The sequence below is a fragment of the Acomys minous genome (assembly GCF_964271855.1).
Source record: "Acomys minous genome assembly, chromosome: 20".
NCBI lineage: Eukaryota > Metazoa > Chordata > Mammalia > Rodentia > Muridae > Acomys > Acomys minous.
In genome coordinates, this window is record NC_140502.1 from 4,079,165 (window position 1) to 4,096,306 (window position 17,142).

At 49.0% G+C, this 17,142-nt stretch overlaps 1 protein-coding gene across 4 annotated transcripts in view; it reads left to right on the forward strand.

Annotated features, from left to right (window-relative positions):
• The window catches only part of DPY19L3 (dpy-19 like C-mannosyltransferase 3), a 72,673-nt gene that overhangs the window by 33,488 nt on the left and 22,043 nt on the right, over nucleotides 1-17,142 (forward strand). For all 4 annotated transcript variants that reach the window (XM_084770819.1, XM_084770820.1, XM_084770821.1 and 1 more), the window contains exons 7-12: nucleotides 543-666; nucleotides 1,866-2,000; nucleotides 6,291-6,422; nucleotides 9,153-9,254; nucleotides 14,653-14,726; nucleotides 14,826-14,984. In XM_084770819.1, coding sequence (XP_084626945.1) covers nucleotides 543-666; nucleotides 1,866-2,000; nucleotides 6,291-6,422; nucleotides 9,153-9,254; nucleotides 14,653-14,726; nucleotides 14,826-14,984 — 726 coding nt within the window. The remainder of the gene's footprint in view (nucleotides 1-542; nucleotides 667-1,865; nucleotides 2,001-6,290; nucleotides 6,423-9,152; nucleotides 9,255-14,652; nucleotides 14,727-14,825; nucleotides 14,985-17,142) is intronic.

Sequence of the window (17,142 nt, forward strand, 5' to 3'; positions counted from 1 at the left end):
CAGTGCTGATCACACAGAGGTGAAGGCTTCCTCCTCAGGTCACGTTCATTTGAAAAAGTGACTGCCATCAGCAAGCTTCAGAGGCAGACGTACAACGCTAAGGGCAGACGGCCGTGGGGCTGTGGCGCTGCCTCGGCCCTGGCTGCTCTTGCTGAGGACCCAGGTTTGGTTCTCAGCTCCCACACAGCCCAGCATGACCGTCTGTAGCTCCCGTTCCAGGGGGTCCGGTGCCCTCTTCTGGCCACTGCTGCCAAACGCTCACGTACATAAAGTCAAAGCCAATCTTTAAAAGAAAAAGAAATAAGAAAAGAAGAAAGGTTGCTTACAGCCTCTAGATAGAAGTACCAGGAAGAGTTTGGTGCGGGCCTCCGTGGCCTCGGTACCCTGGCTGACACGGGCTGAGGAGGAGTCTGGCGTGGGCCTCCGTGGCCTCGGTACCCTGGCTGACACGGGCTGCAAAGCCCTGTGGCTTTCCTGGCAGGATTCCTTGGAGAAGCAGTTGCATTAACTGTCCTTTGGCTGTCTGTGTTGTCTCCCCACAGAATAGACACCACACGAGTGGAGTTCACCATCCCGCTGAGGGAGAACTGGGCTCTGCCCTTCTTTGCGATTCAGATAGCCGCCATTACCTACTTCCTGAGACCAAACTTACAGACGCTCTCTGAAGTAAGTTTCTGGAACACTTTAATTACTTGTGTGAGAGTGTGTGCAAGTGTGTGTTAGCATGTGTAAGAAGAGTGTGTGAGTGTATGAGTGGGTGTAGGTGTGAGTGTGTGTGTGTGAGAGAGTGTGTGAGTGTATGTGGGTGTGAGTGTAAGTGTATGAGAGTGTGAGTGTGTGTAAGAGTGTGTGAGTGTATGAGTGTGAGAGGGTGTGAGTGTATGTGTGGAAGAGAGTGTAAGAGTGTGTGTGTGTGTGAGAGTGTGTGTGATTAAGTGAGATTGTGTCTAAAGTGGGAGGGTATGAGTGAGTGTGTGTATGAGTGTGAGTATGTGAGTGTACGAGTGTGAGAGTTTGCCCGAGTCTGTAAGTGTACATGAGTGTCTGTAAGAGTGTGTGAATGTGTATGTGTGTGAGGGTAAGTGTATGTGAATGAGTGTGTAAGAGGGTGTGAGTGAGTGTACGAGTGTGAGTGTGTGAGTGATTATGTGTGTGAGAGGGAGTATGCATGTGTATGAGTGTGAGAGTGAGTGTAGTGTTAGTGTGACTTTGTGTGGGTGTGTCCCGTGTGCTGGGTGGCACAGCACTCACGCAGAGCTCAGAGGGAAACTTGGGAGTTGTTTCTCATCCTGCCACCTGTATGATCCGGGATTGAACTGGGATTCTTAGTGACGCTGCCCACTGAGCCACCCCACACTCGCCAGCCACAGTTTCTAGAGTACCTTCCAATCCCCTGCTTTCCTGTAAGAAGGAAGGCGCTTCGGTCCTCGGGGGTAGCTCTCATCCCGTGAGCAGTTATGTGTGTGTGTCTGCATTCACGTGTGGGTACAGGCGCTTAGGTGAGGGTGCCTGTGGAGGCACCCATCTCCCCAGGCTAGAGCTACAGACTGTTGTGAGCAGCCCCGTGTGGGTTCTGGGAACCGAACTCACGTCCTCGGCAAGGACAGCAAGCTCTCTTGACAGCTGAGCCATCTCGTCATTGCTAAATTAAGCTAAACTCCCTCCCTCTGGGCTTTTTCCTTCCTTTGCAAAGAGGACGCATGCTTCCAAGGTAAAAATGTCCTCTCTACAATCTTCCCTCAAGTAGCCGCAGGAAGCCCACACACAGTTCCGTGGAACCGTTAGGCTGCTCTTGAGGAAACTAGACTGTGAGGTTGTTTCACAGCTGGAGACGCGAGTCACCCACGGTTGTTCTTCCCCCGCAGAGGCTGACACTTCTGGCCGTTTTCGTGTCAACGTTTCTCTTTAGCCTGACATGGCAGTTCAACCAGTTCATGATGCTGCTGCAGGCGCTGGTGCTGTTCATCCTGGACTCGCTGGACATGCTGCCAGCCATGAAGGTGAGCGCCGCCCGAGGAGGGCATGGAAACTGGTGAGACTGTCACAGTGGCAAAGCTTTGTGCTGATCCTGTGTGACTGGGCTGTGGTCATGTGACGCCCAGTTTGACAATCTCAACAAATTTTTTCTTGATATTTATTTACTTACTTTTTATTTTATGTGTATGGATGCTTTTGCCTGCATATATGTATGTATGCCACATGTGGGCATGCAGTACCCTCAGAGGCCAGAGGAGGGCGTTGGATACCCCCTGGAATTGTACTTACAGGTGGTCGTTAGCCGTCATATGGGTGCTGGGAATTGAACTTGGGTCCTCTGCAAGAGTAGTTAGTGCTCTTAACTGCTGAGCGGTTTCTCCAGCCCCTCAAAATTTTTGAAAAATTATTTTATTTTTATTTTTTAAAAATATATTTTATTAATTTATTCATATTACATCTCAGTTGTTATCCCATCCCTTGTATCCTCCCATTCCTCCCTCCCTCCCATTTTCCCCTTACTCCCCTCCCCTATGACTGTGACTGAGGGGGACCTCCTCCCCCTGAATATGCTCATAGGGTATCAAGTCTCTTCTTGGTAGCCTGCTATCCTTCCTCTGAGTGCCACCAGGTCTCCCCATCCAGGGGACGTGGTCAAATATGGGGCACCAGAGTACGTGTGAAAGTCATACCCCACTCCCCACTCAGCAGTCCTCTGCCTCAGCCTTCTAAGCACTGAGGTTACAGGTCTGAGCCACCATTCCCACTAAATAATTATTTTCTTCCATAATAGTTTATAAGAAATGTTTATAGACACATTCTCCCAATACAAAGAATATGTGGTTTCTTGCTCATTGGTCAAACGCTACATATAAAATAAACAGAGTCACGTCTGTCTCCTAGTGTGTGTGCTGTCCTCTAATCATGGTTTGGCGTGACTAGGTGCGCTTGACTCACATGTACATAACCACGCTCACACACATACTTAAAGACTTAATTTTTTTTTTTTAAGTTAAATCTTTTAAAATGAGAGGTAAGGGACAGAGAGATGGCTTAGCAATTCCGAATGCTTACTGGCTGCAGAGGACCCGGATTTGATGCCTGTATCTCTGGTCGCAGGGAATCGGGCAGCATCTTCTGCCCTCCACGCGCTCCTGCGTGCACATGTAAAGCTCTGGGCCCCTACACAAAGCAAGTGATCGGCCACAGAGTTGAGAAGGGAGGTGGCTAGTGTGAATGAAAATGGCCCCCATAGGCCCATAGGGTGTGGCACTAGGAGGAGGTGTGTCATTGGCAGGGGTGGGGGGGGGGGCTTTGAGGTTTCTAAAGCTCAGGCCAAGCCCAGTGTTTCTTCCTGCTGATGCAGATGTAGAGCTCTCGGCTCCTCCAGCACCATGTCTGCCTGCACACCGGCACGCTTCCCACCTTGACAGTAAAACTGCCAGCCAGCCTCAGTTAAAGAGCTGCAGTGGGTCATGGTGTCTCCTCACAGCAATACAACCCCAGTGAAGACAGCTAGAAACTTCCAGACCAGAAGGAAAAGCGTGGCACTGAGTATGCACTGGGGAGATCAGAACCCCAGAAATAGCAGAAGAGTTAGACAGACGCGCACAAGAAAAGCCTCTGTAGCAGAGGAGCACAAAAGAGAAAACTTAGCAAGACGAAAAGCTAACAGCCGGTGGCAGCTGACGCCTTCCAAACTCGTGCAGCTCCACGCCCACCTCTGCCAGCAGGTGACCATGGCAGCCAGCTCCTGGGTTTCTGTTCTCACCCCGCTCTGCTGAAGCAAGCCTGCTGCATGCCAGGGCGGCAGCAGAAAGTCTGGGATGCTCGCCGTCTCCCACAGGCCCCCACTTAGCTGTGCCAGCCATGCTGATGTCAGGGGAGGTCAGCGGACTAGGGAACTTCCCCATCAGAGCCCTAAATGGGACCTCCGTCTCAACCCCATCCCCCAGGTTCAAGAACACCATAGAAGGAAGGGCAGAAAGATGTTAAGATCTGGGGAGTGGGAGGGAGCCGTGAAATGCTGTCTTCAGGACGAGACCTGGCCATTGCACGCAGGAACTCAGCAGCTATGGTTGGTTCCCCGCACTACATGAGTCAGCGTCACAACAGGCAGCGTGCATTGCACTCCGTGGAGAGGACATGAGCCAGGAGCGGAGACTTGTTAGGAGTGCTTGGGTGCATATTGATCAAGCTCAGCCACGTAAAACTAAACTTAAAAGATTGAAAAGCAGATATACCCACATAATGCAGCCGTCTCATCCCAGCCTGTGGTGAAATGTAATATTAGTGACATTGTAGTATTAGTGATGCTGAAATATTAGTGACATAATATTAGCGATGTTGTAATATTGGTGATGTAATATTAGTGACGTAATATTAATGATGCTATAATATTGGTGACGTAATATTAGTGATGCTGTAATGTTAGTGACGCTGTAATAGTGATGTAATATTATTGACGGTGTAATATTAGTGATGTTGTAATATTAGTGACGCTGTAATGTAAGTGACGCTGTAATGTTAGTGACGCTGTAATGTTAGTGATGCTATGTTAGTGACGCTGTAATGTTAATAACATTGTAATGTTAGTGATGCTGTAATGTTAATAACACTGTAATGTTAGTGACGCTGTAATGTTAATAACACTGTAATGTTAGTGACGCTGTAATGTTAGTGACGCTGTAATGTTAGTGACGCTATGTTAGTGACGCTGTAATGTTAATAACACTGTAATGTTAGTGACGCTGTAATGTTAATAACACTGTAATGTTAGTGACGCTGTAATGTTAGTGACGCTGTAATGTTAGTGACAATGTAATATTAGTGACTTTTCTCACCACTGGAACAGAGCAGCTTAAGGATGAATGTTTATTTGGTCCCATGGCTTCAGAGAAACTTCAGTCTGTCCTGGTGAAGGCATGGTGATGGGATGGGTTGGGCCCATTTGTGGTGTCCGGAGCGTGAGGCAGCTGCTTGTTAGCGTCAGCAGGCAGGAAGCAAGGATCAGAACCAGAGCTGTGTGTGCGTAGCTGCTGAGGGCCTCGTGCTGGTGGCCGCTCCTAGTGCTGGGCCCCATCTCCCAAAGACTCAGCTCTTCCGCCTCTGTCAGCTGTGGTTGCCTGCACAAGAGCCACACACAGCCAAGCCACCAGAAATGCTGGCACAAGGCCCCACCCCGCCTCCGTCGCTGGTGGATGGTGAGGCGGGCGGGAGAATGATTCTCTCCTGAGGATGTGGTCCTAGTGGGCCTCCCGCACCGAAGGATGCTCACACCCATACACAGATGGGCGGCACTAACTAGGCGTAATGTTTTCAAAAACAAGCAAAGGCCTGAATTAGGGAGGGAGCATATTGGGGGACATAGGGCAGAAGCAGGGACTGGACATGATCATGTTTACTGTATACATGCATGTTATTCTGGGGGGGGGCGGGTTTTAAGGTACCGCCAGCTGTTGACCAAGCCTGTGGGAGGACATTTGAGAATCAGGTCTTTACTGCGGTTTTGCAGTGCCTTGAAGGTCTAGCTTTCACAGAATAATCATTGTGTGGAATTCGCTTGTATGAAGTGTGAGGTGCCAGTCTGACCCTGCACTGCCTCGGTCAGTCGCTGTTGGGTTTTGATTCTTTCTACCAATTGCTGTTCTCTTCCACGCTTTTCTGTGTACAGTGAGACACATCATATTCCTAAGGACAGCTACCATCCCATGCCCTGAGCCCCTGGTGACACCAGGCAAGCGCAGAACCCGCAGGCCTCACTCTCCGTGCTTGAAGCACATTGGTTTCCTTTGAGGTTAGAAGCACACAACCGAGAGTGAGTCAGATCTGCCGCTGAGTATGGAATTTAAAAATGATCAATTCATTTTTTATTTTAAAGATTTACTTATTTCTTTTCCACGTATGAGTTTTTGCTTGCACGTATGTATGTACACCACATGCACGCAGTGCCCACAGAGGCCAGAAGAGGGCGTTGGATCTCCTGGACCCAGAATTGCAGGCAGCTGTGAGCTGTCATGTGGGCATAAATACAAACTGAATGTAGTTATGCGTAACATGGTCCTGAAGTGGAGGGTCTAGAAAATTAGGATCTGACACCCTCTTCTGGCCTCTGAAAGTATGGCATGCACCCTACGTAAAGGCAAGTACGCACACACATAATTAAATAGGAATCTTAAAAACTTTTTCTGTCACCAACAGTGAAAAACAAATGGAATCTATACAGTGTAGTGTCCTTCTGTAGGTAGTGTTTCTTGGAGCTAGGCATGTTTTCTGTCACCATGCCTTGAATCTTCATTGTGTCGTCCTCCTCGCAGGCTACCTGGCTGTACGGCATACAGATAAGCTGCTTGCTCCTCGTCTGCACGCTTCAGTTTTTTAACTCCATGATTCTGGGATCGTTGCTCATCAGTTTTAACCTTTCAGTATTAATTGTAAGAAAGCTTCAGGTAGGAGTTTTAAATTTTTATAAGCTCTGTTTTTAATTGCTTTAATGGTTCTCTCTCTCTCTCTCTCTCTCTCTCTCTCTCTCTCTCTCTCTCTCTCTCTCTCTCTCTCTCCCTCCCTCCCTCCCTCTCCCTCTCTGAGTGTGTGTGTGTGTGTGTGTGTGTGTGTGTGTGTGTGTGTGTGTGTGTGTGTTGTGGATGTGCACATAATTGCAGTTCCTATAGAGGCCAGAAGAGGGCACCAGATCCCCTGGACCAGTTATATGTTGTGAGCTGCCTAAAGTGGGTGCTGGAGGTGTGGTGGCACATACACCTTTAATCCCAGCACTCGGGAGGCAGAGGCAGGTGGATCTCTGTGAGTTCAGGGCCAGCCTGGTCTACAAAGTGAGTCCAGGACAGCCAGGGCTCTGTAACAGACAAACCATGACTCGAAAAACCAATAGGCGGTGAGGGCAGGGCACACTAAAGTGGGTGCTGGGAACCAAATTGGGGTCCTCTACAAAGACCGGCACGTAATACTGAGCCATCTCTCCAGCCCTGTAAAGTCTTATTTTTGAATGTGTGACTCACTGTACCTTATTCTCATCCTGAATTCAAATGCAAACATGACCCAGTTCCCAGCAGAGCGCGCCGGCGGGGTTAACATTGGCTTCTCTTGTTAAAGTGCGTGCTAAACACTCATTCCGAGCTGTCTCAGATCGTGTGTCAATTCTTTCCTCCTAGCAGCCATGTGTCTTATGCAACCGAAACCTTAGCTCAGGCATTAGCCAAGGTTGCGTACTTTAATTACATTATTACATGTCATAGATGTAAAGCTGCGATGTAAGAGAAAAACAAAAACTGTGCGTGTACTCAGCAGTGCCAGTGCACCCATCACGGTCTTCCGGGTCTAGACTCCTTGCTGTTTGTGGTAGCACCACTCTTTCCTGTCTCTATGTATCCTGTTGGTGGCGTCAAAGTGAATTAAAGTCAGCTGTTTTCAGAATTCAGAGTCCAAGCAAATACTTAAAAGGGCATGGGGCATCTTGTACGGTATTACAGGATTGTGTAAAATTCTTTTGTGTGTATCTTAATTCCCTGAGAATCCATCCATGGATGTAATATATTCTGATTATATCCTCACACTCTCTCTTCAGTGTCTCCTCAGGGCCCCCAACATGTCCCCCTGCCAACTGTGGGTCTTCGTTTAGAAAATTACCTGCTGAGGGCTGGAGAGATGGCTCAGAGGTTAAGAGCACTGTCTGTTCTTCCAGAGGTCCTGAGTTCAATTCCCAGCACCCACATGGTGGCTCACGGCCATCTGTAAAGAGACTGGATACTCCTTTCTGTCATGCAGTCATACATATAAATAGAGTGCTTTATAGACACAAATCCACAACTAAATAAATCTTTAAAAACAATTAACCTGCTGAATCAAATTAATGCTAAACTCATACAAGTGTCTGTGGGGGTCATCCACTGTGGCACGGGCAACCGACTGGGAGCCATGCCCTCCAGATGGTGCCTGTCCGCCTCCCATCAGCCATCAGCTGTCAGGAGCTGCTCCGCTAGGGGTGGGCCTCAGCAGCAGCAGCAGCAGCCCTTCTGTACTGGGCTTTTTGTCTGACTTGATCTTGTGTAGGGCTTTTGAAGGTATCCGTACCCTCTGTGGGCCTCGTGAGTACATTTGCCATGTCATGTCCTGATTGATAGCATTTCAGGGTTTTACTCTCCACCCTCTGACCCTCCCGCTCTCTCCCCGTGTTCCCCGAGCCTTGGTGGGGTGTGATCCGAGGAGTTTGAACACTGCAGGCTAAACACTCAAGAGTCAATAGTTCTCAGTACTCTGTTCAGATATGAGTCTCTGCATCAACCACTTCCCACCTCAAAGAGAAGCTTCTCCGGCCAAGGTTGGGCAGCACAGACCTGCAGATAGACATGTAAATATTTAGAAGACACCTAGACAGTGTGGCCAGTCCACACAACAGCCACCAGAGGTTTTTCCCCAGTTCTCATGACCTCCCCCAGCCACATGCTTTTGGCTAAGTTTACAGAACCAGGCATGAATCCCCTCCCAGTGAGTGGACTCCGCCTACTCAGAAAGCAGCTGGCTACTCCCTGACAGCTCTGCCACTGTCACAGCAGCGGGACACCTGGCCTGGCTGCTGCCTAGCACCTTCCTGCACCGTGAAAAAGATCGCCTTCTGAGAGGGAGTTCCCCAGTCAGGCCCGCTTATGTGGTGTCTTCACCAGTAGGGCCTTACCGTCTGTTACAGTGGGCAGCCACGAACTTCTGTTGTCGTAGGGTCTTAGGGAGGTCTCCCACGTGTGGACACCAGAGTTGTTTTAATAACTTGCGTGTTTAGGGACACCCGTGTTCACCCATACAGGTGACCTCTGTTCAAAATCCTTTTTTACTTAATTACATTTCTAATTACCTTACCAAGTAGTAGGTTCCCACAAGGCGCTTCCGTACATCCTTAGTCTCATCTCACCAGCGCCCCACACCTTTCGCAGCCTCGTCCCTGCTTGGACCTTTAAGCACCATTATTCCCCCCTCCCCCCGACCTTCACACGTCTTGTAAAATTATTGAAATAAAGGAAAAGAGACCCAATAAAGTAGGTTTTGTCCTTCATGTATGCTTTCCTGAGTGTATAAATATCCAAGTAATCTCAAGTGTTTATGAAGTTAAAGTGACCTTAAAGTTTATTTAAATGTTAATTAAAAGTTAAAACAATTCTTTCAATTTCTAGAAAAACCTAAAAACCGGGACCTTCCTGACTAGGATTGGGAAACTACTGTTGCATTTACTTCTGGTGTTCTGCTTGACACTTTTTCTCAACAACATTATTAAGGTGAGATATGTGAGATTCGATCCGTTTTTGAAATGTATTTATGGTGTTGGAGATAAGCTTTGAACCTGTTGTTTGTTTGGTTTGGTTTTTTTGTTTTTTGTTTTTTGTTCCCAGACAGGGTTTCTCTGTGTAGCCCTGGCTGTCCTGGACTCACTTTGTAGACCAGGCTGGCCTCGAACTCACAGCAATCCGCCTGCCTCTGCCTCCTGAGTGCTGGGATTACAGGTGTGCGCCACCACCACCCGGCCTAAGCTTTGAACTCCTAATCAGAAATGGTTCTCATTTGGAAAGCACCCTTGAGTCTCTGAGTCCTGATCGACCCAGCAGGGCCACACTCGGCTTCGTTGGTTTAGTGAATAATTTCTCTTCCCCTTCGCAACACACATGTGTTAGCTGCTTGTCTGTGGCTGTGACAAACACCATAGCCAAAGCCACTCAGAGAAGAGTTTATTTGGGCTCTTACCTCCAGAGGGTTAGAGGTAGTCACACCTCCCAGGCCTCCTCAAACAGTACCACTGAGGACCAAGTGTTCAAATGCCTGAGCCCATGGAGGGCATCTCAGTCAAAGCACCACGGTATCTGTCTTAGTTACGGTTGCTATGGCTATCATCAAACTCCAAGACCAAAAGCAACTCGGGGAGGAAAGGGCTTATTTTGCTTACATATGCCCCGTCACAGTCCGTTGAGGGAAGCCAAATAGGGCAGGAGGCTGGAGGCAGGAGCTGATGTAGAGGCCGTGGAGGCTGACTGGCTTGCTTCCCATGGTTTGCTCAGCCTGCTTTTTGCTTCTGCTGCTGCCTTCTTCTTCTTCTTCTTTTCTTCTTCTTCTTCTTCTTCTTCTTCTTCTTTTCTTCTTCTTCTTCTTCTCCTCCTTCTTCTTCTTCTTCTTCTTCTTCATTGCTTTGTATATAGCGTTCTGCCTGCATGTACACCTGTAGGTCAGAAGAGGGTGTCAGATCACATTATAGATGGTTGTGAGCCACCATGTGGTTGCTGGGAATTGAACTCATGACCTCTGGAAGAGCAGTCGGTGCTCTTAACCTCTGAGCCATCTCTCCAGCCCCCAACTCAGCCTGCTTTCTTACAGAACCCAGGACCACCAGCCCAGGGACGGCATCGCCCACCATGAGCCAGGTCCTCCCACTTCAATCACTAATTAAGAAAATGCCGCTGAGCGGTGGCGGCACATGCCTCAGATCTCTGTGAGTTCGTAGTCAGCCTGGCCTACAGACCAGTCAGAATACACACAGAAACCCTTTTAAAAAGAAAAGAAAAAGAAAGAAAACAAACAAACAAAGAAGAAAGAAAATGCCCTTCGGGATTATCTGTAGCCTGGTCTTATCAAGGCATTTTTCTCAGTTAAGGCTTCTTTCTAAAACTAGCCAGCACAGTGTCCTTCCTTGAACTCAAGAGTTAAGGTTCAACTTTAAAAACATTAACTATTTCCTGTTAGCACTATGGTATTTTTTTTTTTAAATAACCACTTTCTTTTTTTATTTCCAGTTTTTAAAATTTTTTTCTTTTTTTTTTTATACATTTATATTGTTAACATATAAATACAATACACTACATACAGCCAAGAAACAGTCAGGAATTATATAAATGTTACAATCATAGTCTTTTAACTATTTGTATTTGGCCTTGAAGAAAAATATCTTTCATATCTTGGCGAGTCTAAAATTCTGAACGTAAATCGCTATCATATCTCATCATTATCAACTTAAAACATCTATCTAGACCTAAAAACATCTTAGCCCCTAAACAACTAAGCTTAATTGTAAAACTAAACTATCTGGTCTTCAACCCCATTAGAGACTTGAGAAGGAATAAAATTAATTACCTGAGTATGCATGGAGTGTAGGTTAGCAGCTTCCAAAATGAGAAGATGACAGAGACAGTTTGCTGCCTGAGAAGTCACCCAATGCTTTCCATAACGTTGGAGCATCTTCTTCTGCCTTCTGGCCCAGCATATCTGATAGACATATTTGTGAGGCAGGAACTATTGAGGACTTGCTTACCCTGACTTGGCAAGAGTTTGGCCATCAACTTTGCCTGCATCCAAGCTTGCCCCTTTTTAGGCAGAATTTTGTCTGTAGCAGAAATGAGGACATTTTGTCCAGTGGCTTGTTTGCCACATTTGAAGCCATCTCCATAAGCAGTAAATAACTATTTCCTATTTGTCTTATTTGGGAGATTTTTGAGACAGAGTGTGTATATACCCTAGCTGACCTTGAGCTACATACCCCACTCCCTTACCCACCTATGTGATAGAATTATACATGAGTTTATTTGTTTATCATTTTTTTAAGAAGATGTGAGTCTATTTTTGCTAAGTTAAAATGAACAACTGTAGGCTGGGATGTCATAGGTAGGTTATGAACTCAGAGTACACGGAGCCCTCAGTTCCATTCCCACCAGAAAAAAAAAATGAATTAAAAATAACTATAGAATCACACATACTAACTAGCCTGGTCACTGGGCAGAGTGGGCTGGCCTGGAGCTGATGGGAGCCTGCCTGCCTCCGCCTCACGCCTTGTAAGATTGTGATCGACATGATCTGGAGCTCAGCCCAACCCTAAGTAGGAGAGAAAGAAGGTTAGAAGGAAAAAAGCTGGTTAGGGTCATTGGGTTCTTTTTAGGGGCAAAACCAATCTCAGCCCTCAGAATACCCAGTAGCCCAGGTAAGCAGCATACGCATCGGGCAATCCTCCCTCAGTCTCCGCCCGTTCCCTCTTTAGGCTCCCATTTTTATGCCCCTCGGAGTCCTTAGGATTCAGCCGACTCTAGCTGGCAAAGGCCACACTCCAGCACAACACAGTTATCAGCTGTGGACAAACCAAAGGGCAAACTGAAATCCCACATTTGGAATTAAAACAAAAACATGTTTACACAGCCGGGCGTGGTGGCGCATGCCTTTAATCCCAGCACTCGGGAGGCAGAGGCAGGCGGATCGCTGTGAGTTCGAGGCCAGCCTGGTCTACAAAGTGAATCCAGGACAGTCAAGACTACACAGAGAAACCCTGTCTCGAAAAACCAAAAACAAAAAAACAACATGTTTACATAGCATCACTGAATTTAAAGAAACCAAAACTTCCATTATAAATGGTGGTGTTAACCCACCTCCCCAGTCTCAAGCAGCAGGATTTTATCAGAACCTTCCACATCCCATTTCTCCTCTTCCTGAATGCTGGTCTGGCATAAGAGGCCTTTGTGAAAACATCTTCCCTCCCCCCCAGAGGAGAATGGCCATCTCTTCATTTCGCTTGTTGACTGTCAAGAAAAAAATCTGCCGGGCGTGGTGGCGCACGCCTTTAATCCCAGCACTCGGGAGGCAGAGGCAGGCGGATTGCTGTGAGTTCGAGGCCAGCCTGGTCTACAAAGCGAGTCCAGGACAGTCAAGGCTACACAGAGAAACCCTGTCTCGAAAAACCAAAAAAAAAAAAAAAAAAAAAAAAAAAAAAAAAAAAGAAAAAAATCTTTCAGTCACCAAACCACAGTGAACATGTTACCATGTTGTTGTTTTTGGTTTTTGGGGGGGGCGGGGGCGGAGGTCGAGACAGGGTTTCGCTCTGTAGACCAGGCTGGCCTTGACCTCACAGCAATCTACATGGCTCTGCCTCCCAGGGTGCTGGGATTCCAGACGTGTGCCACCTCATCTAGCTGCCACCTTGTTCTTAAACGCCATTTCAGACCCACGGTTTCCTAGTTTGGAGGACTCAAAATTACTCAGAAAAGGGGCTAGAGAGATGGCTCAGTCGGTAAAGTCCAAGCACAGAGACCTCCGGTCCCTTGTGAAAGGCTAGGCTTGGTGCCATGTGTCTGTAATCCCAGCACCCGGGAGGCAGACAGCCATGTTCCTGGAACTCACCAGCCGGCCTACCAGAGTCAGAGAGTTCCAGGTTCATAGAGAGGCCCTGCTTCAAGTTCTAAGATGGAGGAAGACACCTGACATTAACATCTGCCTTCATACACACACACACACGCATGCATGCACGCACGCACGCACGCACGCACGCACGCACGCACGCACACACGCACGCACACACATGCAATCTGAAAATGTATCAATACTGAACATGTATAGACTTTTATCATATTTCCTAAATAATACAGTATAACAGCCACTTATATAGAATTTATTTGATATTGTAAGTAATCTAGAGTTGGTTTCAAGTCTATACCTGTAATCCCAGCAGGTAGGAGACTGAGGCAGGGGGTTCCTGAGTTCAAGGCTCTGTGCTCTGCAATGGGATAGGGGGCTGCTTGCTCAGGGTGTGCAAGGCCGTAAGTCCAGTACCTCGCATGGTCCCCCATCCCCCAAAAAAGAGCATGGAAGAATATGTTTGTATGCAAACAACACATAGACGATTGGACTGTCTGAAGGATTCCCTGAGCCGGTTCCTGTGGTAGCAGCAAGGCTTGACTGGGCTCACTGGCCAGCTTGTATGTCCCACTTGACAGACTCGCTGATCCTGCTCTTTGAACCAGTAGAGAGCCCTTGATCAGCAGAGAGCTACGGCAGTCTGTGAAAGTCCTTGTACAGACTGGGCTTGCCTGGAGCGTTTACACATTTGCTACCTAAAGGCACAAGCCTCACTTTTTCCTCATTGCTAATGAGTATATTTTGTTTTCTCATCTTAACTCTGGTTTTATCTTATTTTTTTTTCCCTGTGCTTTTTCATCTGATACTATTTTTCCATCTTTGTTTGAAGATTTTATTTTTAACGATGCATATGTGTGTGCCTGTGGATGGGTTTGTACAATGAGTGCAGTGCCCATGGAGGCCAGAAGAGGGCACCAGGTCCCCTGGACTTGTAGTTACACATAGTTAGGAGCTGCCCTACTTGGTTGCCAAGAACCCCAGGTCAAGCCCTCTGCAAGAGCAGTCTAGACTCTTCGCCGCTTGAGCCATCTTTCCAGCTCCCACTGTCTCTATTATGCGACTGTTTTATACTCCATAAATAAAAGCTAAATTTATAGAAATTAAAATTACAATCACTAATGATAAACACTGGAGTTGGGGGCATCTGCACTTTAGGGTTCCTTCTGTCCGGAGTTGTTTATGTACCGATGAGTCCTGTCACTTGTGTCCTCAAAACCAGAACCCGGCAGCCACACTGGCTGAGTACCTGCTTGAGATTTCACATCCCCTGCTTGATCTTCGGATATAAAACCGAAAAGGCCGCCTTTCTTCTGTCCACGTCGCATGCTGAGGTCTTGCGGGTGTTTGAGTAGAAGGTCACCCTTGAAAGGCGGCGGGGGATGAGGCAGAGGTGTGCGTTCGGGAGCTGCCTGTGACTGAGCCCCTGTGCTTCTGTTGAGCTGTGCCCGGCACGGGCTGCCAGGGAGCCGCACCCAGGGCACGGAGAGCTCATTTCCTTTTCTCTCTTCCTAACAGAAAATCCTTAACCTGAAGTCAGACGAGCACATCTTTAAATTTCTGAAGGCCAAATTTGGGTTTGGAGCAACAAGGTAGGACTGGCGTGGGACCGTGGCCTGTCCTTCCATGCTGAGCCCGTGGGGACCTCCGCTCTGCCCTGCAGTGGTGTAACTGGCTTGCCTCTTCCCCAGGGATTTCGATGCAAATCTCTATCTGTGCGAAGAAGCCTTCGGCCTCCTGCCCCTCAACACGTTCCAGAGGCTCTCCGAGACGCTGCTGTTCTACGCGTACATGTTTGTCCTGTTGGTGACGGTGGTCACAGCGTCAGTTGTGGCCTTTCATAATCTCAGGTGGGAGTTTTAACACGCCTGCTGTAATGGAGCTGTTCTGGGTGGGAGATGAGGGAGGCAGGGAGAGTGGCAGGGAGGGAGGCAGGGAGGGAGGCAGGGAGGGAGGGAGGGAGGGAGGCAGGGAGGCAGGGAGGGTGGCAGGGAGGGTGGCAGGGAGGGAGGGAGGGAGGCAGGGAGGGAGGGAGGGAGGGAGGCAGGGAGGCAGGGAGGGTGGCAGGGAGGGTGGCAGGGAGGGAGGGAGGGAGGCAGGGAGGGAGGGAGGGAGGCAGGGAGGGAGGGAGGCAGGGAGGGAGGCAGGGAGGGAGGGAGGGAGGCAGGGAGGGTGGCAGGGAGGGAGGGAGGGAGGCAGGGAGGCAGGGAGGCAGGGAGGGAGCCAGGGAGGGTGGCAGGGAGGGTGGCAGGGAGGGTGGCAGGGAGGGAGGCAGGGAGGGAGGCAGGGAGGGTGGCAGGGAGGGTGGCAGGGAGGGAGGCAGGGAGAGAGGCAGGGAAGGAGGCAGGGAGGGAGGGAGGGAGGCAGGGAGGCAGGGAGGGAGCCAGGGAGGGTGGCAGGGAGGGTGGCAGGGAGGGAGGCAGGGAGAGAGGCAGGGAGGGTGACAGGGAGGGAGGCAGGGAGAGAGGCAGGGAGGGAGGGAAGGAGGGAGGCAGGGAGGGTGGCAGGGAGGGTGGCAGGGAGGGAGGCAGGGAGGGTGGCAGGGAGGGAGGGAGGGAGGGAGGGAGGGAGGGAGGGAGGGAGGCAGGGAGGGAGGGAGGCAGGGAGGGCGAAAATACAGGCCCAGAGCATAAGAGCGCTCGCTGCTCATCTGGAAAGAGAGTGCACCCAGTTTGGGGTGGGCTGGTTTCCTGTCTAAGCCAGTATGCACGGGAGAGCCCATCTCTGGTGAGTCAGGGGACCTGTCAGTATTTCTGTCTCCTTTCCTGTCCGACAGGAAGACCCGCTGTGAGGCTGCTGTGTAACAGTGTGAAAACCACACCAAGTGTAGGAAATAGAGTCTCCTTCCAAAGACCCCTTTGTAGGCGTTAGGTATCACCACCTGTTGTTGATTCACGAGTCTGGGTTGGTTTGAACGTGGCTTTTTTCTTTCTTCTAGAGGAGGCACATGCAGCCTGGGTCCTGTTTGCAGTCAGGGTTACAATGTGGCACAGTACAAAATAATAAAATAACTGAAAATGGGGGGGGGCAGGTTGTTTTGTGTGTGTGTGTGTGTGTCTGTGTGTGTTGGTGTCTGTCTGTGTCTTTTTTTCGTAACCCCATCACACAGTTCTCAAGTGAGGACTTCATACATGACAACACAGCAGACCTGTATGCCCAGCCACTCAGGCCAAGGCAGGAGGATTACAAGTTCAAGGCCACCCTATGCTAAGATGAGTTCAGGGCCATTGTGGGCAACTTAGACTGTTTCAAAATAGCAAGGGAAAATAAGGGCGGGACATTAGCCCAACGGTACATTACTTGTCTGGCATGCCTGAGGCCTAGGTTCAATTCCCAGTACCAGAAAAATAAAGAGCTAATTATTGCTCATTAGTCCCCTTGGCTGTCGTTGGGAAGCTCACAAGGTTTGCGTGGCCCGTGGTTGTGAGTATTTACTGAAGCTCCTATGAAGTCATTGCCCGTGTCTCCCGCCCACAGGAAGGAAGTGTCAGGGAGCACGGGGCAGGTTTGGGCAGACTTGTAGAATACTTGCCATCAAGCTTGTGGGTTTTGCACTTACGATCTGTGTTTCAGTGAAAGGAAATTAAAAAGTCGAAGCCACTGTCACTCATGAAAGCATGGTGGGGGTCTCAGAGAAGCAGCTTTTCTGCGTAGGCGCCTAAAACGCTGGCGACCTGTGACTTCCAGGCACGGAAGCTGTGGTTAGCGGAAGCCAAGGCCTCTTCAGCCTTACGATTGCTGAGGCTAAAGCAGAGATGGCTCAGTGGCTAAGAGTGCCGCCTGGTCCTTCCAGAAGTTCTGAGTTGGATTCTCAGCACCTGTGGTTGCGTGGCTCCCAACCTCCTGCGACTGCAGTCCCAGGGGACCTGGTGGCCTCATCTGGCCTCCTCAGGAACTCACACACAGACACATAAAAAAAATTTTTTTTTTTAATAAAAATCTTTTTAAAAAGGAACTATGGAAATACCTCATCAGTTACAAGCTAGCTCAAGAGAAGCCTTATCCCCT